This window comes from Podarcis melisellensis, assembly GCF_964234715.1.
Source record: "Podarcis melisellensis genome assembly, chromosome: Z".
NCBI lineage: Eukaryota > Metazoa > Chordata > Lepidosauria > Squamata > Lacertidae > Podarcis > Podarcis melisellensis.
The window spans coordinates 39839205-39860196 of record NC_138547.1 but is presented as its reverse complement, the minus strand read 5'-3'; the positions used below and the strand labels follow the sequence as shown (position 1 = coordinate 39860196).

At 46.1% G+C, this 20992-nt stretch overlaps 1 protein-coding gene across 1 annotated transcript in view; it reads left to right on the top strand.

Annotated features, from left to right (window-relative positions):
- Positions 1 to 1276: 1276 nt before the first annotated feature.
- The window catches only part of COMMD5 (COMM domain containing 5), a 35077-nt gene continuing 15361 nt past the window's right edge, over positions 1277 to 20992 (top strand). The window contains exons 1-3 of the mRNA XM_081897683.1: positions 1277 to 1519; positions 17834 to 17994; positions 19208 to 19236. Of these exons, the coding sequence (XP_081753809.1) occupies positions 1354 to 1519; positions 17834 to 17994; positions 19208 to 19236 (356 nt within the window). The 5' untranslated portion in view covers positions 1277 to 1353. The remainder of the gene's footprint in view (positions 1520 to 17833; positions 17995 to 19207; positions 19237 to 20992) is intronic.

Sequence of the window (20992 nt, the reverse complement as noted above, 5' to 3'; positions counted from 1 at the left end):
ATGTCCCAAAATGATCTTATCTTCACACAGTCCCATCACATTTGCAACCGCTTTTTTTGCATCTCCAGCAAACGTCAGAGCTTTTCTTCTACATCTTGGCCAGTTTGGCCGGGGGCAGATACCATCGGTACAGCATTTTCATTATGTTTTCTCTCCAAAGCCTTTCTCTCTCTCTCTCACACACACACACACTCACACACACACACACATATATATATATGTCCAATGTCCCGGGCCCAATGGACCATAACTGATTTTACCTCTTCCTCCCTGACTTCTTGTCTATAAAAGTTAATGGCGCAGAGCAATTTAATATAAAAGTATGTTGCTGTGACTGGACATAATTTGCAAACCTAGCCATTATAGCCAAATCATATAATTATGAATGATGATTACTATTCTTATTTGTCGCCCTAACTTGTTTATTCAATTCATAGGTGCAGATGCAAAGTACTGTTACGTGTGCCTAGAACGGTGACTGTTCAATTTGAGCTAATGTTGATAACTGTTTACATACATAGACGGGTCCGGGTTCACACATTTCTTGATTCCTCTAACAAGCAGCTAGCTGAATGGAGCACACTAGAAGCACCCTTTCCACCTGAATATTACGTAACCGTTATCTCACACCATAATGTAATAATTGGTACTTTATTTTTAGCAATGCTTAGGGTTTTTTTTAAAAAAAGAAAATGACAAAAACTGGCTGTGATTAATCTGCAGCATTTTAAACAAACTGATGCAAACAAATTTAAAATATCTGGAGGGCGCCAGGTTGGGTAAGCCTGTTATATCTGCGCATTATTTGCGGAGTGTCCTATTCCTGCCTCACAGGACGCTATTCCCGTTGCAGTCATCAAACGATGGATTTACAAGTATGCAGACGGACGCTCTTTGTCGGGGCGCGAGCTTTTACCCTTTACTTCCCGAAGACAGTCAAATTCATAGAATCACAGAATCATAAAGTCGGAAGGGACACCAAAGGTCCTGTAGTCTAACCCCGCGCAATGCAGGGATCTCAACTAAAGCATCCAGGACAGATGGCATCCAACCTACAAGGAAGCAGAGGCCACCTCCTCTCGTGGGAGTCTGTTGCACCGTCAAACCGCTCTCACTGACAGAAAGTTATTCCTGATGTTTCCTCGGAATCTCCTGTCTTGCCATTGGTTCGAATTCTGTGCTCCAGAACAAGCTTTCTCCCATCCTTCATTTAGGACTTTGGGCCATTAGGGGGCGCTCGAATGAAATAGAACGTTCCCCGGGAAGAGAAGAGTCACGTGACTTGACAGCCGGGCCTGCATTTTTTTTTCTCTTTCATTTTTGCAAAGCCTTGCAGAGGGGGCTCCTGCTGCCATGGCTGCGATTGCGAAGGCCCTGTTACCCCATTACCAGCACTCGGGACTCGAGACTAACCTCAGCAGGGTCAGCTTTCTGGGGGCTCGGATACCCGCAGAGGTGGAAGCGATGGCCAGGAGCGTTCGGGAGCTGGACAAGGAAACCTTTCGCAAACTCCTCAAAGGTAAACAAACGCTTTACCGGCAGGACTGGTAGAGGGGTGGGAATCAGTGCCCGCAGGGAACGAGTTCTTGCCTTTGAGAGCTTATCCTGCTTAGGCGCTGGTTAGCTTAACCTCCTTCCAGCGATCCTGAAGTGAGCTTGGTCGTAGGCTCTGCCTGGCCCTTTACTCACGCTCCCATCAGTTGCTCTTGACAGCAGCACATCTTGCTGTTACTGCTTTTGTGCTTCTATCTTAACTGCTTAAGTTTCTTGCGGATTGCTTCCAGCGCTGCGATGTGAAACTGACTAGTTAATGTGATGGCCACAGGAAATATTGTCAATCAGTTTTGCCATTAAAACAGTTTACAGTATTGCGTTATTATAAACTGGGTGGTATAATTTTACTTGCATGCTTCCGTTTGTTGCAATGTGTTGGCCAGTTGCTTAGCCCCTTTTCCTGGGCAAGGATCTGGGGCAGGTGGTCACACACCAGATCCAGGCACTTTTGGAAGAAACTGATTTCCTGGAACAGGGGTTTTGCCACAGAAACTGCTTTGGTTACCCTGTATGATTACGTGTGTCGAGAGACAAGGGAAACATGTCCCTGTTAATTGCTCTTGACCTCTCAGCAGCTTTCAATACCACCAACCATGGTATCCTTCTTGAGTGACTCTGAACTGGGGGTGGGTGGCACCGCTTTGCGGTGGTTCCAGTCCTACTTGGATGGTTGTTCCCAGGGGGTGTTACTTGGGGAATGCTTTTCAACCGTGTGGAAATTCAATGTGGGGTTCTGCAGGGCTCAATCCTATCCCCTATGTTGTTTAACCTCTACATGAAACCACTGGGTGGGGTTATCCAGAGGATTGGAGTACATTGTCAGCAGTATGCTATTTCTCCTTTACATCTGCAGGTGAGACAGTGGAAGTGCTGGACCAGGGTCTTGCCTCAGTAATGGACTGGATGAGAGCCAACAAACTGAAGCTCAATCCAGATTAGACTGGGACACTGTTAGTGGGTGGTTCCCTAGACCTGATGGCTGGGAGATCTCCTGTTCTTGATGGGGTTACACTTCCCCTGAAGGAGCAGGTTCACAGCTTGGGGGCACTCCTGGATCCTTTGTGAGGCTCAGGTGGCCTCAGTGACCCAGTGCACCTTCCATCAGCTTGGGCTGGTGGCCCAGCTCTGCCCCTATCTGGACAGGGATAGCCTAACCACTGTTGTCTATGCTCTGGTAACCTCAAAGTTAGATTACTGCAATGTGTTAGAGATGAAGCTGCCTCTGAAGAAGGTTTGGAAACTTCAACTGGTGCAGAATTTGGTGGCCAGGTTGTCCCAGGACCAAAATACAAGACAGATTTTACATATGTATATAGTTTTAATTCTATAAATATTTCATTGCTGTTAAATGATAGCTTTTTCTGTGCTTGAGTTCCATTAGGGGAAAAGGTGCAATTAAATATATAAATATAAAAGATAATTAAACTATAAAATAATGCCCCCTGTAATGGCCTCTTCACAGATATTTTTCCCTGTGATCTCCAAGCTCAACAACTTTGATAGCCTAAAATAAATTCAGCAACTTTGGTTGCCCCCCCCCCAAAAAAATCCTGGCTATACCCAGGAAAGTGAAAGACAGAGCTATAGCCACACGTTTATTCACACCAAGAATAAAGGTTAACACTTTAGAAGAATTCTAAAATCCGTATTCGGACAGTCCCTTTACTAGGCCTGTGTAAATGCCATGAAATAGTGTGAAAAATAAAAAATGTAAAGGACCCCTGACAGTTAAGTCCAGTCGTGAACGACTCTGGGGTTGCGGTGCTTATCTCTCTTTACTGGTCGAGGGAGCTGGTGTTTGTACGCAGGCAGTTTTTCCAGGTTATGTGGCCAGCATGACTAAGCCACTTCTGGCGAAACCAAAGCAGTGCACGGAAATGCCATTTACCTTCCTTCCGGACCAATACCTATTTATCTGTTAGTACTCTGATGTGCTTAAAAATAGTTGAGTCTTAAAATTATTGTTGCAATTCTAGTTCCATTTTTTCCATAAGGGGGAGTGCTTGCACAAATGTTCACAATGGACAAATTAATTACAGTCAGATTAAAGACACTTGGGGTTAAATCTTTTCAGGTTGCGTCCCGCGGTGACCCTGAAGTACCGGAACGGGTTACTTCTGGGTTTCGCCGTTCGCGCATGCGCAGATGCTCAAAATTACATCACACACAGGCACAGAAGCAGTGAACTGCGATGCACAGATGCAGGTTGCATTCTGCTCAGGTTGCGAATGGGGCTCCAGAGGTTTGGAGTATGTTGTCAGCAGTATGCTGATGACACTCAGCTCTATTTCTCCTTTACATCTGCAGGTGAGACAGTGGAAGTGCTGGACCAGGGTCATGCCTCAGAAATGCACTAGATGAGAGCCAACAAACTGAAGCTCAATCCTGATAAGACTGGGGCACTGTTAGTGGGTGGTTCCCTAGACCTGATGGCTGGAAGGTCCCCTGCTCTTGATGTGGTTACACTTCCTCTGAAGGAGCAGGTTCACAGCTTGGGGGCACTCCTGGATCATTTGCTGTCACTTGAGGCTCAGGTGGCCTCAGTGGCCCAGAGCGCCTTCCATCAGCTTGGGCTGGTGGCTCAGCTATGCCCCTGTCTAGACAGGGATGGCCTAACTACTGTTGTCCGTGCTCTGGTAACCTCTCGGTTAGATTACTGCAATGTTTAGAGGTGAAGTTGCCTCTGAGGACGCTTTGGTAACTCCAACTGGTGCAGAATTTGGTGGCCATGTTGTCCCAGGAGCAAAATAAAAAACAGATTTTACATATGTATATAGTTTTAATTCTATTAATATTTAATTGCTTTTTAATTATAGCTTTTTCTGTGCTTGAGTTCCATCAGGGGAAAAGGTGCGGTTTAATAAATAAATGTAAAAGATTATGAAACTATAATAATGCCCTCTGTAATGTCCTCTTCACAGGTATTTTTCCCTGTGATCTCCAGGCTCAACAACTTTGATATCCTAAAAAAAATTCAGCAACTTTGGCTCCCACCAACCCACAAAAATCCTGGCTATACCCAGTAAAGTGAAAGACAGAGCTATAGGTACACGTTTATTTTGTCACACCAAGATAAAAGGTTAACACTTTAGAAGAATTCTAAAATCCGTATTCGGACAGTCCCTTTACTCGGCCTCTGTAAATGCCATGAAATAGTGTGAAAAATAAAAAAGGTAGAGGACCTCTGACAGTTGAGTCCAATCGCGAACGACTCTGGGGTTGCGGCGCTCATCTCGCTCTATGTCCAGACATTTTTCCGTGTCATGTGGCCAGCATGACTAAGCCGCTTCTGACGAAACCAGAGCAGCACATGGGAACACCGTTTACCTTCCCACTGGAGCGGTACTTATTTATCTGCTAGTATATTGGTACCTGAGGTTAAGAACGAAATTCGTTTTGGAGGTTTATTCTTAACCTGTAACTGTTCTTAACCTGAGGTACCACTTTAGCTAATGGGGCCTCCCGCTGCCGCTGCGCCGCCATTCCGCGATTTCTGTTCTCATCCTGTAGCAAAGTTCTTAAACCGAGGCACTATTTCTGGGTTAGCGGAGTCTGTAACCTGAAGTGTCTGTAACCTGAAGCATCTGTAATCCGAGGTACCACTGTACTTTGATGTGCTTAAAAATACAGTGGTACCTCAGGTTAAGTACTTAATTCGTTCCGGAGGTCCATACTTAACCTGAAACTGTTCTTAACCTGAAGCACCACTTTAGCTAATGGGGCCTCCTGCTGCTGCCAGGCCGCCGGAGTCCGATTTCTGTTCTCATCCTGAAGCAAAGTTCTTAACCTGAAGCACTATTTCTGGGTTAGAGGAGTCTTTAACCTGAATCGTATGTAACCTGAGGTACCACTGTAGTTGAGTCTTAAAATTATTGTTGCAATTCTAGTTCCATTTTGTACCATAAGGGGGAGTGCTTGCACAAATGTTTACCATGGAAAAATTAATTACCTGAGGAATGCTTTTCAGCCCTGTGAAACTTTCAATGTGGGGTTCCCTAGACCTGATGGGTGGGAGATTGCCTGCTCATGATGGGGTTACACTTCCCCTGAAGGAGCAGGTTCACAGCTTGGGGGCACTCCTGGATCCTTTGCTGTCACTCGAGGCTCAGGTGGCCTCAGTGGCCCAGAGCGCCTTCCATCAGCTTGGGCTGGTGGCCCAGCTATGCCCCTGTCTGGACAGGGATGGCCAAACTACTGTTCTCTATGCTCTGATAACCTCAAGGTTAGATTACTGCAATGCATTATACGTGGGGTTGCAAACCTTGGCATACCTGCTGCCAAGTCAAGTACTTTATTACGGTCATAGACCAGCATAAGCAAAACATATACATAAATAGCATAACAGTATGAATCCAGGCGAATAATTATTAAATAAATAGGAGCTAGAACCAAGCGTAGATTTAAACATATACATAAAGGTAAAAAGGTAAAGGTACCCCTGCCCGTACGGGCCAGTCTTGACAGACTCTGGGGTTGTGCGCCCATCTCACTTAAGAGGCCAGGGGCCAGCGCTGTCCGGAGACACTTCCGGGTCACATGGCCAGTGTGACATCGCTGCTCTGGCGAGCCAGAGCTGCACACGGAAACGCCGTTTACCTTCCCGCTGGTAAGCGGTCCCTATTTATCTACTTGCACCCGGAGGTGCTTTCGAACTGCTAGGTTGGCAGGCGCTGGGACCGAGCAGCGGGAGCGCACCCCGCCTCAGGGATTCGAACTGCCGACCTTTCGATCGGCAAGTCCTAGGCGCTGAGGCTTTAACCCACAGCGCCACCTGCGTCCCTAAACATATACATAGAATACTTAATTAAGGATATATAATGGGTGAATAAAAATTTATAAGAAAAATTAAAAGATCAGTTAACACAGCTATATGGGGTGGGCTTCAGAAGTGCGGATCTAATAATATGGGCCTTCAGTTTAGGATTGAATTGTAGCATAGATCATTCTTCGTCAAATATCTATCATGGCAGCGCAATATCTGGTGACTGAATATGTGACTTCTGGGCTCTCTTCCTGTGAACCAGACCAAGTTTTATTGCGGCAAAAGCCAGTGACACTTCTCAGCCTTTTGGCTAAGATCAAGTGTAGTACGTGGGACTGCCTCTGAGGACAGCTTGGAAATTTCAGCTGGTACAGAATTCAGCCGACAGGTTGCTCATCAGAGCAAGACAGTTTGAGCATATTATACCGATCCTGGTCCAACTACACTGGCTACCATTTAGTTTCCGGGCCCAATTCAAAGTGCTGGTTTTGACCTATAAAGCCTTAAATGGCTCAGGACCGCCTCTTTCCATCTGAACCTACCCAGACCCTGAGATCATCTTCTGAGGTCCTCCTTTGTGTGCCGCCTCCTTGAGAGGTCCGGAGGGTGGCAACATGAGAACAGGGCCTTCTCTGCAGTGGCTCCCTGTCCATGGAATGCTCTCCCCAGGGAAATTTGCCTGGCGCCTTCATTATACACCTTTAGGTGCCAGGCAACAAAGTTCCTTTTAAACTAGTCCTTTGGTTGATCTGATTTACATACTGTGCCCTTTTAAAATGGGTTTTTTGTGGGGGGGCGCTATTGAGTTGTTGTTTTTCTTTTTATTATATATTTTGTGGTTTTATATCTTGATTTTATTCCTTGAACTGCCCTGAGACCCCCAAGTATAGGGCAGTATATAAATTCATTCAATAAATAAATGAAATGAAATGAAATGAAATCTGCTTTGTAATTAAAATAGTGAGTTGCAGTTATTTCAATTGAAGAAGCGTGCATCAAAATGGATATATTGGTAAAAATAACATACAAAACTGCATTACATTTGGGGAAGTTGCTTGCAAACATGTGTACATAAGTCAACACTGCATGTAAAAATGTGTTTATAAGGGAAACTTCACACTAAAGTACTGATGCATTTTCATGAGTTTTGTTTTAATTCAAATTCCTGCAAAATGTGGAGAACTGCATTTAAGATTGGGAAAATGAGAAACTGCGAGAACCATAATTGGCAGCTCCTTTCTTGTCTGGTTACTATGCTGGTTCCTGATTTGAAGTTGGTTTTTTCCAGTGGTGGTGTGATATAGTCTCTTTAGGATTGGCTTGTGGGTTGCGTGGGAACTTGTTAGAAGTCCTGGAATAATGAGCCTAAACACAGGTGCCTCTCATATTCAATGGAATGACTGTGACTGATTCTCAGTTAAACATCTGGCTAGATAATAGGACACTCTTAAGCCAAGTTAAGAGCTTTGATAATTCAAGGAAGAAAAGTCAGTTGATCCAGGGACAGTTCACATATACTTATTTATCTACTAGTATTTTGATGCGCTTAAAAATAGTTGAGTCTTAAAATTATTGTTGCAATTCTAGTTCCATTTTTTTACCATAAGGGGGAGGCCTTGCACAAATGTTCACCATGGAAGAATTAATTACAGTCATACCTCGGGTTAAATGCACTTCAGTTAAATCTTTTCAGGTTGCATCCTGCGCTGACACGGAAATACTTCCTGGTTTTGCCATTTGCGCATGCGTAGATGCTCAGAATGACATCACACACAGGCACAGAAGCAGTGAATCGCGACCCAGAGACGCACAGATGCGGGTTGCCTTCTGCTCCGGTCGCAAAAGGGGCTCCGGAACGCGATTTCTGTTCTCATTCTGAAGCAAAGTTTTTAACCCGAGGTACTATTTCTGGGTTAGCGGAGTCTGTAATCAGAAGTGACTGTAACCTTAAGCATCTGTAATCCGAGGTACCACTGTATTTTGATGTGCTTAAAAATTGTTGAGTCTTAAAATTATTGTTGTAATCCTAGTTCCATTTTTTACCTTAAGGAGGAGGGTTTGCACAAATGTTCACCACGGAAGAATTACAGGTAATTACAGTGGTACCTCGGGTTAAGAATTTAATTTGTTATGGAGGTCCGTTCTTAATCCGAGACTGTTCTTAACCTGAGGTACCACTTTAGCTAATGGGGCCTCCCGCTGCTGCTGCTGCTGCACCGCCGCTGCACACGATTTCTGTTCTCATCTTGAAGCAAAGTTCTTAACCCGAGGTACTGTTTCTGGGTTAGCAGAGTATGTAACCTGAAGTGTCTGTAACCAGAGGTACCACTGTACTTGGGGAATGCTTTTCAGCCCTGTGGAACCTTCAATGTAGGGTTCTGCAGGGCTCAGTCCTGTCCCCCATGTTGCTTAACCTCTACATGAAACCACTTGGTGGGGTTATCTGGAGGTTTGGAGCACATTGTCAGCAGTATGCTGATGTCACTCAGCTCTATTTCTCCTTTACATCTGCAGGTGAGACAGTGGAAGTGCTGGACCAGGGTTTTGCCTCAGTAATGGACTGGATGAGAGCCAACAAACTGAAACTCAATCCAGATTAGACTGAAGCACTGTTAGTGGGTGGTTCCCTAGACCAGATGGCTGGGAGATCGCCTGCTCATGATGGGGTTACACTTCCCCTGAAGGAGCAGGTTCACAGCTTGGGGGCACTCCTGGATCCTTTGCTGTCACTCAAGGCACTTGTGGCCTCAGTGGCCCAGAGCGCCTTCCATCATCTTTGGCTGGTGGCCCAGCAACGCCCCTGTCTGGACAAGGATGGCCTAACGATTGTTGTCTATGCTCTGGTAACCTCTTGGTTAGATTACTGCAATGTGTTAGAGGTGAAGCTGCCTCTGAAGAAGGTTTGGAAACTTCAATTGGTGCAGAATTTGGTGGCCAGGTTGTTCCAGGACCAAAATACAAACAGATTTTACATATGTATATCGTTTTAATTCTATAAATATTTCATTGCTTTTCAATGGTAGCTTTTTCTGTGCTTGAGTTCCCTCAGGGGGAAAGGTGCAATTAAATATACAACAACAACAAATCCGTTTATTGTGAGGACCATGCCTGTGCACAAAAATCAACACTACAATAGTTAAAAATATTAAAATTCATTACATACTATGCCAACAAAACCTTCTTCCCACAAAACAGAAAAGGAGGGAAAACGAGCAGCGAGTTAAACAGACGATGAAGGGGTCTTTACATTGTCGTCCATAAATCTTTCCCTGGCTTTCATGGCCTTCATCACAAAAACCGCTACCACATGGGTAATGCGTGGGTTTGCATCAACTAACAAAAATTTTACTCTATCTTCAGGACTGGTTATAGAGTTGGGTATAATTTGCAGCAATGCGTCTCTAAAGCCTGAGTAAATGGGGCAATAGAGGAAGTAATGTGTAAGATCCTCTTTAATTTTCATAAGGCAAGGACATAAACGATGTTCTACTGGGGTTTTTGTGTATCTACTGGTCAGATAAGCAGTTGGCAATGTTTGAAACCGTGCCATAGTGAAAGCTCTCCGAAGGGTGGGATCAGTGATCTCCACCAAGTAGTTGGCACAGATTTTGATTGCTTTTACTCGGGGGAACCAGTAGGAAAACCCAGAGTTTTTTATCTTAGTGGAGTCCAAAAAGGCGTCTTTTTCAAAGATCCATTCCCGAACTTTATCAGGGCTCCACAATTTGAGAGTATTAAACTCAGGTAAGTTGTATCTGGATAGAATGTCTAGTAGGCTTTTATGCCAAGTGGTATTGTTTTGTAATGATACAAAGGCTTGTTTAGCCAATAAGGTGTTCGGGGCATCTATGAGGTTGGTGAAAAAACGCAGGAATCTTAAGTGGGCCCTGGCAGACACGGAAGGTAATCCTACTTCCACTCTTAGGAGAGCTGCCGGAGTGCTCTGAGGGAGGCCTAGAATTCTTCTGAGATAAAAATTTTGGAAGATTTCAAGCCGTTCTAACAGCTTCTGATTCCATCCCCAGAGTTCTACTCCGTATAACATCTGGGGAATCACTTTTCCAACAAAATTTTTTAGTGCCGGGGTCACCAGTTGCCCTCCCCTCGAATAAAAAAAGCTGAGCAGAGCACCAATTGTCCTGCGTGTTAGAAGGGCTACAGTCTTGAAGTGGGCAAGCCAGCTAGATGTAGCTTGGAAGGTGATACCAAGATATTTAAAGAAAATACATTGTTCAATTTTGTGTTCATCTAAAGACCATCTAAATGTGTGGCGAGCTCTAGTAAATACCACAATTTTTGTTTTGTCATAATTTATCTTTAGAGAGTTTTGGGAACAATAAGCTGCGAGCCCCTCCAGCATGCTGAGTAGGCCCCTTCGAGTGAGTGCCATGACCGCCATGTCATCAGCATATAGCAGTATATTCAGGTGTTTGCCTTCCAGGGCAGGAGCTGATGACTTATACTTTGCCATATGTTGAACAATGTCGTTTATATAGAAATTAAAGAGGAACGGCGCTAACAAACAGCCCTGTTTAACCCCTTTCCCCAGTGGCAGTGGGTCAGTATAGTTGCCTGACATCCCAGTTCTGATTTTAACTGTGGTGTCTGAATGTAATTAAATATATAAATATAAAAGATAATGAAACTATATAATAATGCCATGTGTAATGTCCTCTTCACAGGTATTTTTCCCTGTGATCTCCAACCTCAACAACTTTGATATCCTAAAAAAAAATTCAGCAACATTGGCTGCCCCCCCCCAAAAAAAATCCTGGCTATACCCAGGAAAGTGAAAGACAGAGCTATAGGTACACGTTTATTTTGTCACACCAAGATAAAAGGTTAACACTTTAGAAGAATTCTAAAATCCGTATTCGGACAGTCCCTTTACTCGGCCTCTGTAAATGCCATGAAATAGTGTGAAAAATAAAAAAGGTAGAGGACCTCTGACAGTTGAGTCCAATCGCGAACGACTCTATGGGCCGAGGAAGCCGTTTTTTTAATACAGATACTTATTTAACAGTAGTAATGAAAAGATGTTATAAAAATAATGTGGTTTGTTAAATAAGTATCTGTATTAAAAAACCTTAATAAAAATTTATATATATAAAAAAAGAGGAAGCCGGTGTTTGTCCACAGACAGTATTTCTGGGTCATGTGGCCAGCATGACTAAGCCACTTCTGGCCAAAACCAGAGCAGCGCACGGGAACATCGTTTACCTTCCTTCCGGAGTGGTATTTATTTATCTGCTAGTACAGTGGTACCTGAGGTTAAGAATGCAGTCCGTTCTGGAGGTCCATTCTTAACCTGAAAGTGTTCTTAACCTGAGGCACCACTTTAGCTAATGGGTCCTCCTGGTGCCGCCCGCCACCACCGCACGATTTCTGTTCTCATCCTGAAGCAAAGTTCTTAACCCGAGGTACTATTTCTGGGTTAGCGGAGTCTGTAATCAGAAGTGTCTGTAACCTGAAGCGTCTGTAATCCGAGGTACCACTGTACTTTGATGTGCTTAAAAATGGTTGAGTCTTAAAATTATTGTTGGAATTCTAGTTCCGTTTTTTACCATAAGGGGGAGTGCTTGCACAAATGTTCTCCACGGAAAAATTATGGGGGATGCTTTTCAGCCCCATGGAACCTTCAATGTGGGGTTCCGCAGGGCTCAATCCTGTCCCACATGTTGCTTAACCTCTACATGAAACCACTGGGTGGCGTTATCTGGAGGTTTGGAGCACATTGTCAGCAGTATGCTGATGACACTCAGCTCTATTTCTCCTTTACATCTGCAGGTGAGACAGTCCTGCCTCAGTAATGGACTGGATGAGAGCCAACAAACTGAAACTCAATCCAGATTAGACTGGGACACTGTTAGTGGGTGGTTCCCTAGACCTGATGGCTGGAAGGTCCCCTGCTCTTGGTGGGGTTACACTTCCTCTGGAGGAGCAGGTTCACAGCTTGGGGGCACTCCTGGATCCTTTGCTGTCACTTGAGGCTCAGGTGGCCTCAGTGGCCCAGAGCGCCTTCCATCAGCTTTGGCTGGTGGCCCAGCAACGCCCCTGTCTGGACAGGGATAGCCTAACTACTGTTGTCTATGCTCTGGTAACCTCTTGGTTAGATTACTGCAATGTGTTAGAGGTGAAGCTGCCTCTGAAGAAGGTTTGGAAACCTCAACTGGTGCAGAATTTGGTGGCCAGGTTGTCCCAGGACCAAAATACAAAACAGATTTTACATATGTATATAGTTTTAATTCTATAAATATTTCATTGCTTTTAAATGATAGCTTTTTCTGTGCTTGAGTTCCATCAGGGGAAAAGGTGCAATTAAATATATAAATATAAAAGATAATTAAACTATAAAATAATTCCCCCTGTAATGTCCTCTTCACGGATATTTTTCCCTGTGATCTCCAAGCTCAACAACATACACATCCTAAAAAAAAATTCAGGAACTTGGCTGCCCCCACCCAAAAAAAAATCCTGGCTATACCCAGGAAAATGAAAGACAGAGCTATAGCCACATGTTTATTTTGTCACACCAAGAATAAAGGTTAACACTTTCAGAAGAATGCTAAAATCTGTATTTGGACAGTCCCTTTACTCGGCCTCTGTAAATGCCATGAAATAGTGTGAAAAATAAAAAATGTAAAGTACCCCTGACAGTTAAGTGCAGTTGCAGACGTCTCTGGGGTTGTGGCGCTCATCTCGCTTTACTGGCCAAGGGAGCTGATGTTTGACCGCAGACAGTTTTTCTGTGTCATGTGGCCAGCATGACTAAGCCTCTTCTGGCAAACCAGAGCAGTGCACGGAAGCACCATTTACCTTCTCGCCGGAGCGGTAATAATAATAATAATAATAATAATAATAATAATAATAATAATAATTTATTATTTATACCCCGCCCATCTGGCTGGGGTATAAGTACTTATTTATCTACTAGTACTTCGATGTGCTTAAAAATAGGTAAAGGGTAAAGGTACCCCTGCCCGTACGGGCCAGTCTTGACAGACTCAGGGGTTGTGCACCCATCTCACTTAAGAGGCCAGGGGCCAGCGCTGTCCGGAGACACTTCCGGGTCACGTGGCCAGCGTGACATCGCTGCTCTGGCGAGCCAGAGCCACACACGGAAACGCCGTTTACCTTCCCGCTGGTAAGCGGTCCCTATTTATCTACTTGCACCCGGAGGTGCTTTCGAACTGCTAGGTTGGCAGGCGCTGGGACTGAGCAGCGGGAGCGCACCCCGCCGCAGGGATTCGAACCGCCGACCTTTCGATTGGAAAGTCCTAGGCACTGAGGCTTTAACCCACAGCGCCACCTGCGTCCCCGTGCTTAAAAATAGTTGAGTCTTAAAATTATTGTTGCTATTCTAGTTTCATTTTTTTACCACAAGGGGGAGTGCTTGCACAAATGTTCACCACGAAAGAATTAATGACAGTCATACCTTGGGTTAAAGACACTTTGGGTTAAATCTTTTTAGGTTGCGTCCTGCGCTGACACGGAAGTACCGGAACAGGTTACTTCCGGGTTTTGCCATTCGTGCATGCGCAGATGCTCAAAATGACATCATGCGCATGCACAGAAGCGGTGAATCGCGACCCAGAGACGCACAGACGCGGGTTGCGTTCTGCTCCGGTTGCAAAAGGGGCTCCGGAACACGATTTCCTGAAGCAAAGTTCTTAACCCAAGGTACTATTTCAGGGTTAGCAGAGTCTGTAACCTGAAGTGTCTGTAACCTGAAGCGTCTGTAACTCGAGGTACCACTGTATGTTGATGTGCTTAAAAATAGTCTTAAAATTATTGTTGCAATTCTAGTTCCATTTTTTACCATAAGGGGGAGGCCTTGCACAAATGTTCACCGTGGAAGAATTACCGGTAATTACAGTGGTACCTCGGGTTAAGAATTTAATTCGTTATGGAGGTCTGTTCTTAACCCGAGACTGTTCTGTCTCTGAGGACGGTTTGGAAACTTCAACTGGTGCAGAATTTGGTGGCCAGGGTGTTGCAGGATCAAAATACAAAACGGATTTTACATATGTATATAGTTTTTATTCTATTAATATTTCATTGCTTTTTAATGATAGCTTTTTCTATGCTTGAGTTCCCTCAGGGGAAAAGGTGCAATTAAATATAGAAATATGAAAGATAATGAAACTATATAATAATGCCATCTGTAATGTCCTCTTCACAGGTATTTTTCCCTATGATCTCCAAGCTCAACAACATTGACATCCTAAAAAAAATTCATGAGCTTTGGCTGCCCCCCCCAAAAAAAATCCTGGCTATATCCGTGCTTCACATAGTGAAAGACAGAGCTATAGCCACACATTTATTTTGTCACACCAAGAATAAAAGTAACTATGTTCACACTTTAGAAGAATTCTAAAATCCGTATTAGGACAGACCCTTTACTAGGCCTGTGTAAATGCCACAAAATAGTGTGAAAAATCAAAAAGGTAAAGGACGACTATGGGGTGGCGCCGTTCATCTCGCTTTATTGACCGAGGGAGCCGGGGTACAGCTTCCGGGTCATGTGGCCAGCATGACTAAGCCGCTTCTGGCGAACCAGAGCAGCGGATGGAAACGCTGTTTATCTTCCTGCCGGAGTGGTATCTACTTGCACTTTGACGTGCTTAAAAATAGTAGTCTTAAAATTATTGTTGCAATTCTAGTTCCATTTTTTACCATAAGGGGGAGTGCTTGCACAAATGTTCACCACGGAATAATTAATTACTTGGTGAATGCTTTTCAGCCTTGTGGACCTTCATTGTGGTGTTCCGCAGGACTCAATCCTATGCCCACACCCTGATATCATCTTCTGAGACCCTCCTTTGTGTTCCTCCTCCACATGAAGTCCAGAGGGTGGCAACACGGTAAGGGGCCTTCTCTGCAGTGGCTCCCCGTCTGTGAAATGCTCTCCCCACGGAAGTTCACCTGGCACCTTCATTATACACCTTTAGGTGCCCGGCAAAAGTGTTCCTTTTTAACCAGGCCTTTGGTTGATCAATTTACATAGTATGCCCTTTTAAAATGTGTTGCTGTTTTTGTTGGGGGGGGGGCTATTGGGTTGTTGCTTTTCTTTTTATTGTATACTGCATATTGTATACTGCCCAGGCTGCACAGAAAAAGCATTTTGGCTGCAGAAATTCATTCTGATTGTGTAAAGCACAGGTTTGCAACCCTTTTGAATCCATGGCTCCCTTGACCAACTGCATTCTTTCTGCCTTACACCTGTGGGGCTCAGGAGCCTAGTTATGTCACCCCTTGCCTGCAGAGCTGGCAGCCTCTCACCCACCCTTGTAGAGTTACCCCAGCCTCCCCTCCCCTCTCCTTGGGAGTCCTCTGGGCAGCCGCTGCTGTTGCCCCTGGTTCTTGAGCTACCCCCCACCCAGCCCCAAAGAAAGGTGCCTCCTCACACTGCCCACAGGGGCCTGGCAGATAATGCCCCCAGCCTTAGTGGCCTAACGGAGAGTGGGCAAAGGTGAACGTGAGGCCAGCACCTTACCTTGGGAGGCAGCAGCAGGCACTGCCAAGACAGACTGTCTCCCCTTCAGCACCAGGCACTCAGCTCCCAGGCAGGCCTTGCACACAGCAAGCACAAGAAAAGCCAATGCAGTGCCTGCCTGCCTGGTCTCCCACTTGTCTCTCCATTCCCAACAGCAAGGGCTGGAGGACTAGCTGGCTGGGCTCTCTTATCCACTTGCTTGCTTGCTCATCTCCTGGCAACCAGCTCCCCCTGGCCAGCCCCGGAGCTTGTAGCCAAGGCTGCTGGAACAAACAGCTGTGCAAGCTGGGGGGGGGGGCAGAGATGCAAAAGGGCATCAGAGGAGGGAGGATGGGAAAGAGGGACAGAGGCCAGTGTTGCTTGCGTCACCCATGACCATCCTTCAAGGGGTTCACAGCACACTAGTTGAAACCACTGGTGTAAATAAAATATAACATAGAATTCTGCAGTATCGAGCATTAGTGTGTGAAAACAGTTCAGATCCAATGATTCCCAGGCATGCACCTCCAGGTGGTGGAGCTGTCAGGTGCCATTCTGGCGCCCAGGAATCTTCACTTGGTCGCAAGTGGTCAAAAGACAGGTGCAAAATGTGCCTGGCGCCTGGCTAATTTCGAACACTGATTCCATTCCCTGCCCCTGTACACCCCTAACATTCTGTGGTCATAAAGTATGCTCAGTCCTCATTAGGCTTAATTTTTTGGGGTGGGGTTTGGGGGTGTAAAATGGTTGCCCCCTCACTGAAGTGTGTTTAGGATTTCTCACCCTTTTTCTTTTGTACTTTGCAAACCTTGGTGTTTCCCTGAGTATACGGATACCTCTCTTGTTTCTCAGTTTCCAGGTTTGGGTTCTAATCCTGTTGGCACCCAGCAGATGCATTTGCTGTTAGAGGGAGCAGTTATCCACAGTAGTGGGAATAAATGGGACCAGTGCTTTTTTTTTCTGGGGAGACACAGGAGTACACATGCCCCTAAACATTTTGTGAATCTTTTTACTTTTGTCCATTTGCTGTATTTATTTTCCCCAATTTGAACTATACAGTGGATGCTTGGGTTGTGAACGTGATCCGTGCAGGATGCACGTTCGCAACCCGCAGCATCCGCAACCCGCAGCGGCGCATCTGTGCATGCACAGGTTGCGATTCAGCATGTCTGCACATGCACAAAGCGTGATTTAGAGCTTCTGCGCATGCACGACCGCTGAAACCCCGAAGTAACCCATTCCGGTCTGCAACCCGAAAAAACATAACCTGAAGCGTCTGTAACCCAAGGTATGACTGTAAAATGGTGATTTTCTTGAGTCAAAATTAGAGTACAGTTGTACCTCGGGTTACATACGCTTCAGGTTACATACACTTCAGGTTACAGACTCCGCTAGCACAGAAATAGTACCTTGGGTTAAGAACTTTGCTTCAGGATGAGAACAGAAATCATGCGGCAGCAGCAGGAGGCCCCATTAGCTAAAGTGCTGCTTCAGGTTAAGAACAGTTTCATGTTGAGGACAGACCTCCAGAACGAATTAAGTTCTTAACCCGAGGTACCACTGTATCCCTAAACATTTTTTTAAGAAAAAAACACTGAATGAGACTCTTCCGAAAGTTATTTACAGCTAAACCACACGGTTATGTTCTGCCTCCACTGTTCAAGGTAGTTTGCCTCTGAATTTCAGTTGCTGAGAGTGACAATGGGAGAGTGGTGTTCTGCTCAGGTCCAGTTGGCAGGCATCTGGTGATGGCCACTGTGAGAACAGGATGCTGGACTAGATTGGCCATTGGCCAGATTCAAGAGGGCTCTTCTGAAGTTTGTATTCTGTTCTTTCCCATTTAAATTTCCCTCCCCCGTTTTGTGCACAAACCTCCCCCTTTAAAGCATGACTAGATGGTGTCAGATCCCTAGATGCTGCTGCTGTTGCAAAGTCGCTAGTCTTTTCCCAGGGGCTTTTGATCATGCTGAAATTATGTGCTTGTACTTGCGGGACTCTGCCAAAGTTGATAACTTAACCTTTATCGTTATTTTGCCAAACAGTCACTGTCAGCGCCTTAGAAGGAAAAGACTGCAAAGAACTGGTAAAAGTGATTGCCGAGAATGCAAAACTATCAGATGAACAGCTTGCTGTCCTCATCTCTGGAATGTATACTCTCCTGCGAGAGGCCTTGAGGCTGCCCATATCGTCTCTGAAGCAAGAAGTGAGTAGAAGGCATGCACATTCCTCAATAAAAACTATGTATGTGCTAAACTGTGAGACGAGCAAGATGGTAGCTCCAAAAAAGGGATGGGGAACCTGTGACCTTCCAGATGTTTTAGCTCAGTCGTAAAGCAATTGCTTTGTGTGTAGGAGGTCTCAGGTTCAATTACAGTGGTACCCCTGGTTGCTAACGGGATCCATTCCAGAGCCCCGTTCGCAACATGAGCAGAACGCAGCCCACGTCTGTGCGGGTCACGATTCGCCACTTCTGCGCGTGCCATTTTGCGCGTCTGCGCATGCGCGAGCAGTGAAACCCGGAAGTAACCGTTTCCGGTACTTCCAGGTCGCTGCGGGACGTATCCTGAAAGAACATGAAGCAAACGTAACCAGAGGTATGACTGTACTGCTATTTCCCAGGTTAAAGGTAAAGGGACCCCTGACCATTAGGTACAGTCGTGGCCGACTCTGGGGTTGCGGCGCTCATCTCGCTTTATTGGCCGAGGGAGCCAGCGTACAGTTTCCAGGTCATGTGGCCAGCATGACTAAGCCGCTTCTGGTGAACCAGAGCAGCGCACGGAAACGCCGTTTACCTTCCCGCTGGAGTGGTACCTGTTTATCTACTTGCACTTAGACATGCTTTTGAACTGCTAGGTTAGCAGGAGCAGGGACCCAGCAACGAGAGCTCACTCCGTCGCGGGGAATCGAACCGCCGACCTTCTTATCGGCAAGTCCTCGGCTCTGTGGTTTAACTCACAGCGCCCCCCCCCCCCATGTCCCATTTCCCAGATTAGGACAGGGAATTATTCTGCCTAAAATCCTAGAGAGCTGCTGCCCGTCAGTGTAGACAGTACTGAGCTAGCTCTGGCAGGGGGCACGTACTCCTTTTTCTGGGGCAGTTTGTCCACCCTTGCTCCCCACCCTGCACTCAGCTTTGACCTCTGGCTCCTAGACGCTGTCAGCATGCAACAGAGGCCACACCCCGGGAACGTGGCCGGGTGTGTGGTGTCAGCCACTCATGAAAGCTACCTATCTTGGGTCACCCAGACTTGGCATACTCTCACCCTGAGGTTTGGTTGCATCAGTTGCCGGCGGGGGGGGGGGGGCGGTTTCACTGTCTTCTAGATCCCTTTCCATTTTCCCAGACATCTGAGGGGCACCCACCCTTGTTCTTGCAGAAACTCTCCTTGAACTCTCCTTGTCTTTTTGTTTTGCAGGTTTTTAAAGAAGACCTACAGGAGCTCAGGTATGCCTGTTTTTGGTCAATCTGCCGGTTGCTTGTGTCAAACATGATGGATAAGTGGTTGCTGAAAAGCAAGAGGTGGGAAACTTTTCCCCCCAGCCCAAGAAGAACTAGACTTCTGGGGGAGGGGGACTGCATCCCTGTGGTGGGTGATACCAGGTGCAAAAGTGGTTGGAGCAACAGGTGTGATTCGTACCTTTTGTACGGTAGACTGAATTTTTGTCCTCTCTTTCTCCATGTGGCACACACAAATATTTCCACCTTCCTCTCTCCCACCAGGAAAGCAAGAAGCATTATCACAGTTGAGAAATACTTTCCAGCTAGGAATGCATACCTGAGAGTGGCACAGCGCAGGGACAGTGACCTGGAAAGACTCCTGGGGGGGGCAGATGGAGAGGCTTGGAGGGCCACATTATACCTGCAGGCTTGAAGCTCCTCACCCCTGCCATAGAGCCCCTTCATGTGTTACTTGAATGAATCAGGGCTCCATGCGTTGATGGGAACAGAGGTTGGGGGACGCCCTGTTGGCCCTGCCTCCAGCATCCTTGAGGCATGGGCTTCAAGGCCTTTTGGAACCGTAGTCAGCTCATGGGAACCTAAACTGCGGATGCCCATTCTCAACACATGGATATCGTGAGTGGGGCTAGTCAAGTATGTGTGATGTCAACGGGCAGCACCTACATTTCAGAGCACATGGAGGGGGCATAAAACTTTTCTGCTCCACTGCCCTCTGCAAAGAGAGAATAGCGAGGGCTTGGAAATGGGGCAGGTTTTCTTAAAATTACACAAACAGTTGATCACTCAGCGTTAGCGGGAGCTAAGGAAGACATATCGTTAGGCCACAGTTAGACGTACAAACAGAGAAAGAGGGAGAGAGTAGAACACACAGGAAATGGTTCTGGCAGTCAAATAACTACAGATTTCAGAACAAAAAAAAAATTCCTTCCAGTAGCACCTTAAAGACCAACTGAGTTAGTTCTTGGTATGAGCTTTCGTGTGCATGCACACTTCTTCAGATACCAAGTGTGCATGCACACGAAAGCTCATACCAAGAACTAACTCAGTTGGTCTTTAAGGTGCTACTGGAAGGATTTTTTTGTTTGTTTTGACTATGGCAGACCAACACGGCTACCTATCTGTAACTGGAACTACAGATTTCAGGTTTCAGTTGTAGGCTGCCAGGCTTACTCCAACCAGCTGAAACACAAAGCACAATGGTGAAGAATAGGACCTGGGAGAGCAGGGTTCGAATCCCCACTCAGCCATGAAGCTTCCTGGGTGACCTTCGGCCAGTCACCATCTCTTCGTCTAACCCACCTCACAGGGTTGTTATGAGGAATAAATGGGTGGGGGGAGGAGAACCATATGACCACCTTTGAGACCCCTGGAAGATAAAGGCAGTATGTAAAGGTAAAGGGACCCCTGACCATTAGGTCCAGTCATGGCCGACTCTGGGGTTGCGGCGCTCATCTCGCTTTACACGCCAAGGGAGCCGGCGTACAGCTTCCGATTCATATGGCCAGCATGACTAAGCCGCTTCTGGCGAACCAGAGTAGCACACAGAAACGCTGTTTACCTTCCCGCCAGAGTGGTACCTATTTATCTACTTGCACTTTGACATGCTTTCGAACTGCTAGGTGGGCAGGAGCAGGGACCGAGCAACGGGAGCTCACCCCATCGTGGGGATTCGAACCGCCAACCTTCTGACTGGCAAGTCCTAGGCTCTGTGGTTTAACCCACAGCACCACCCACGTCCCTA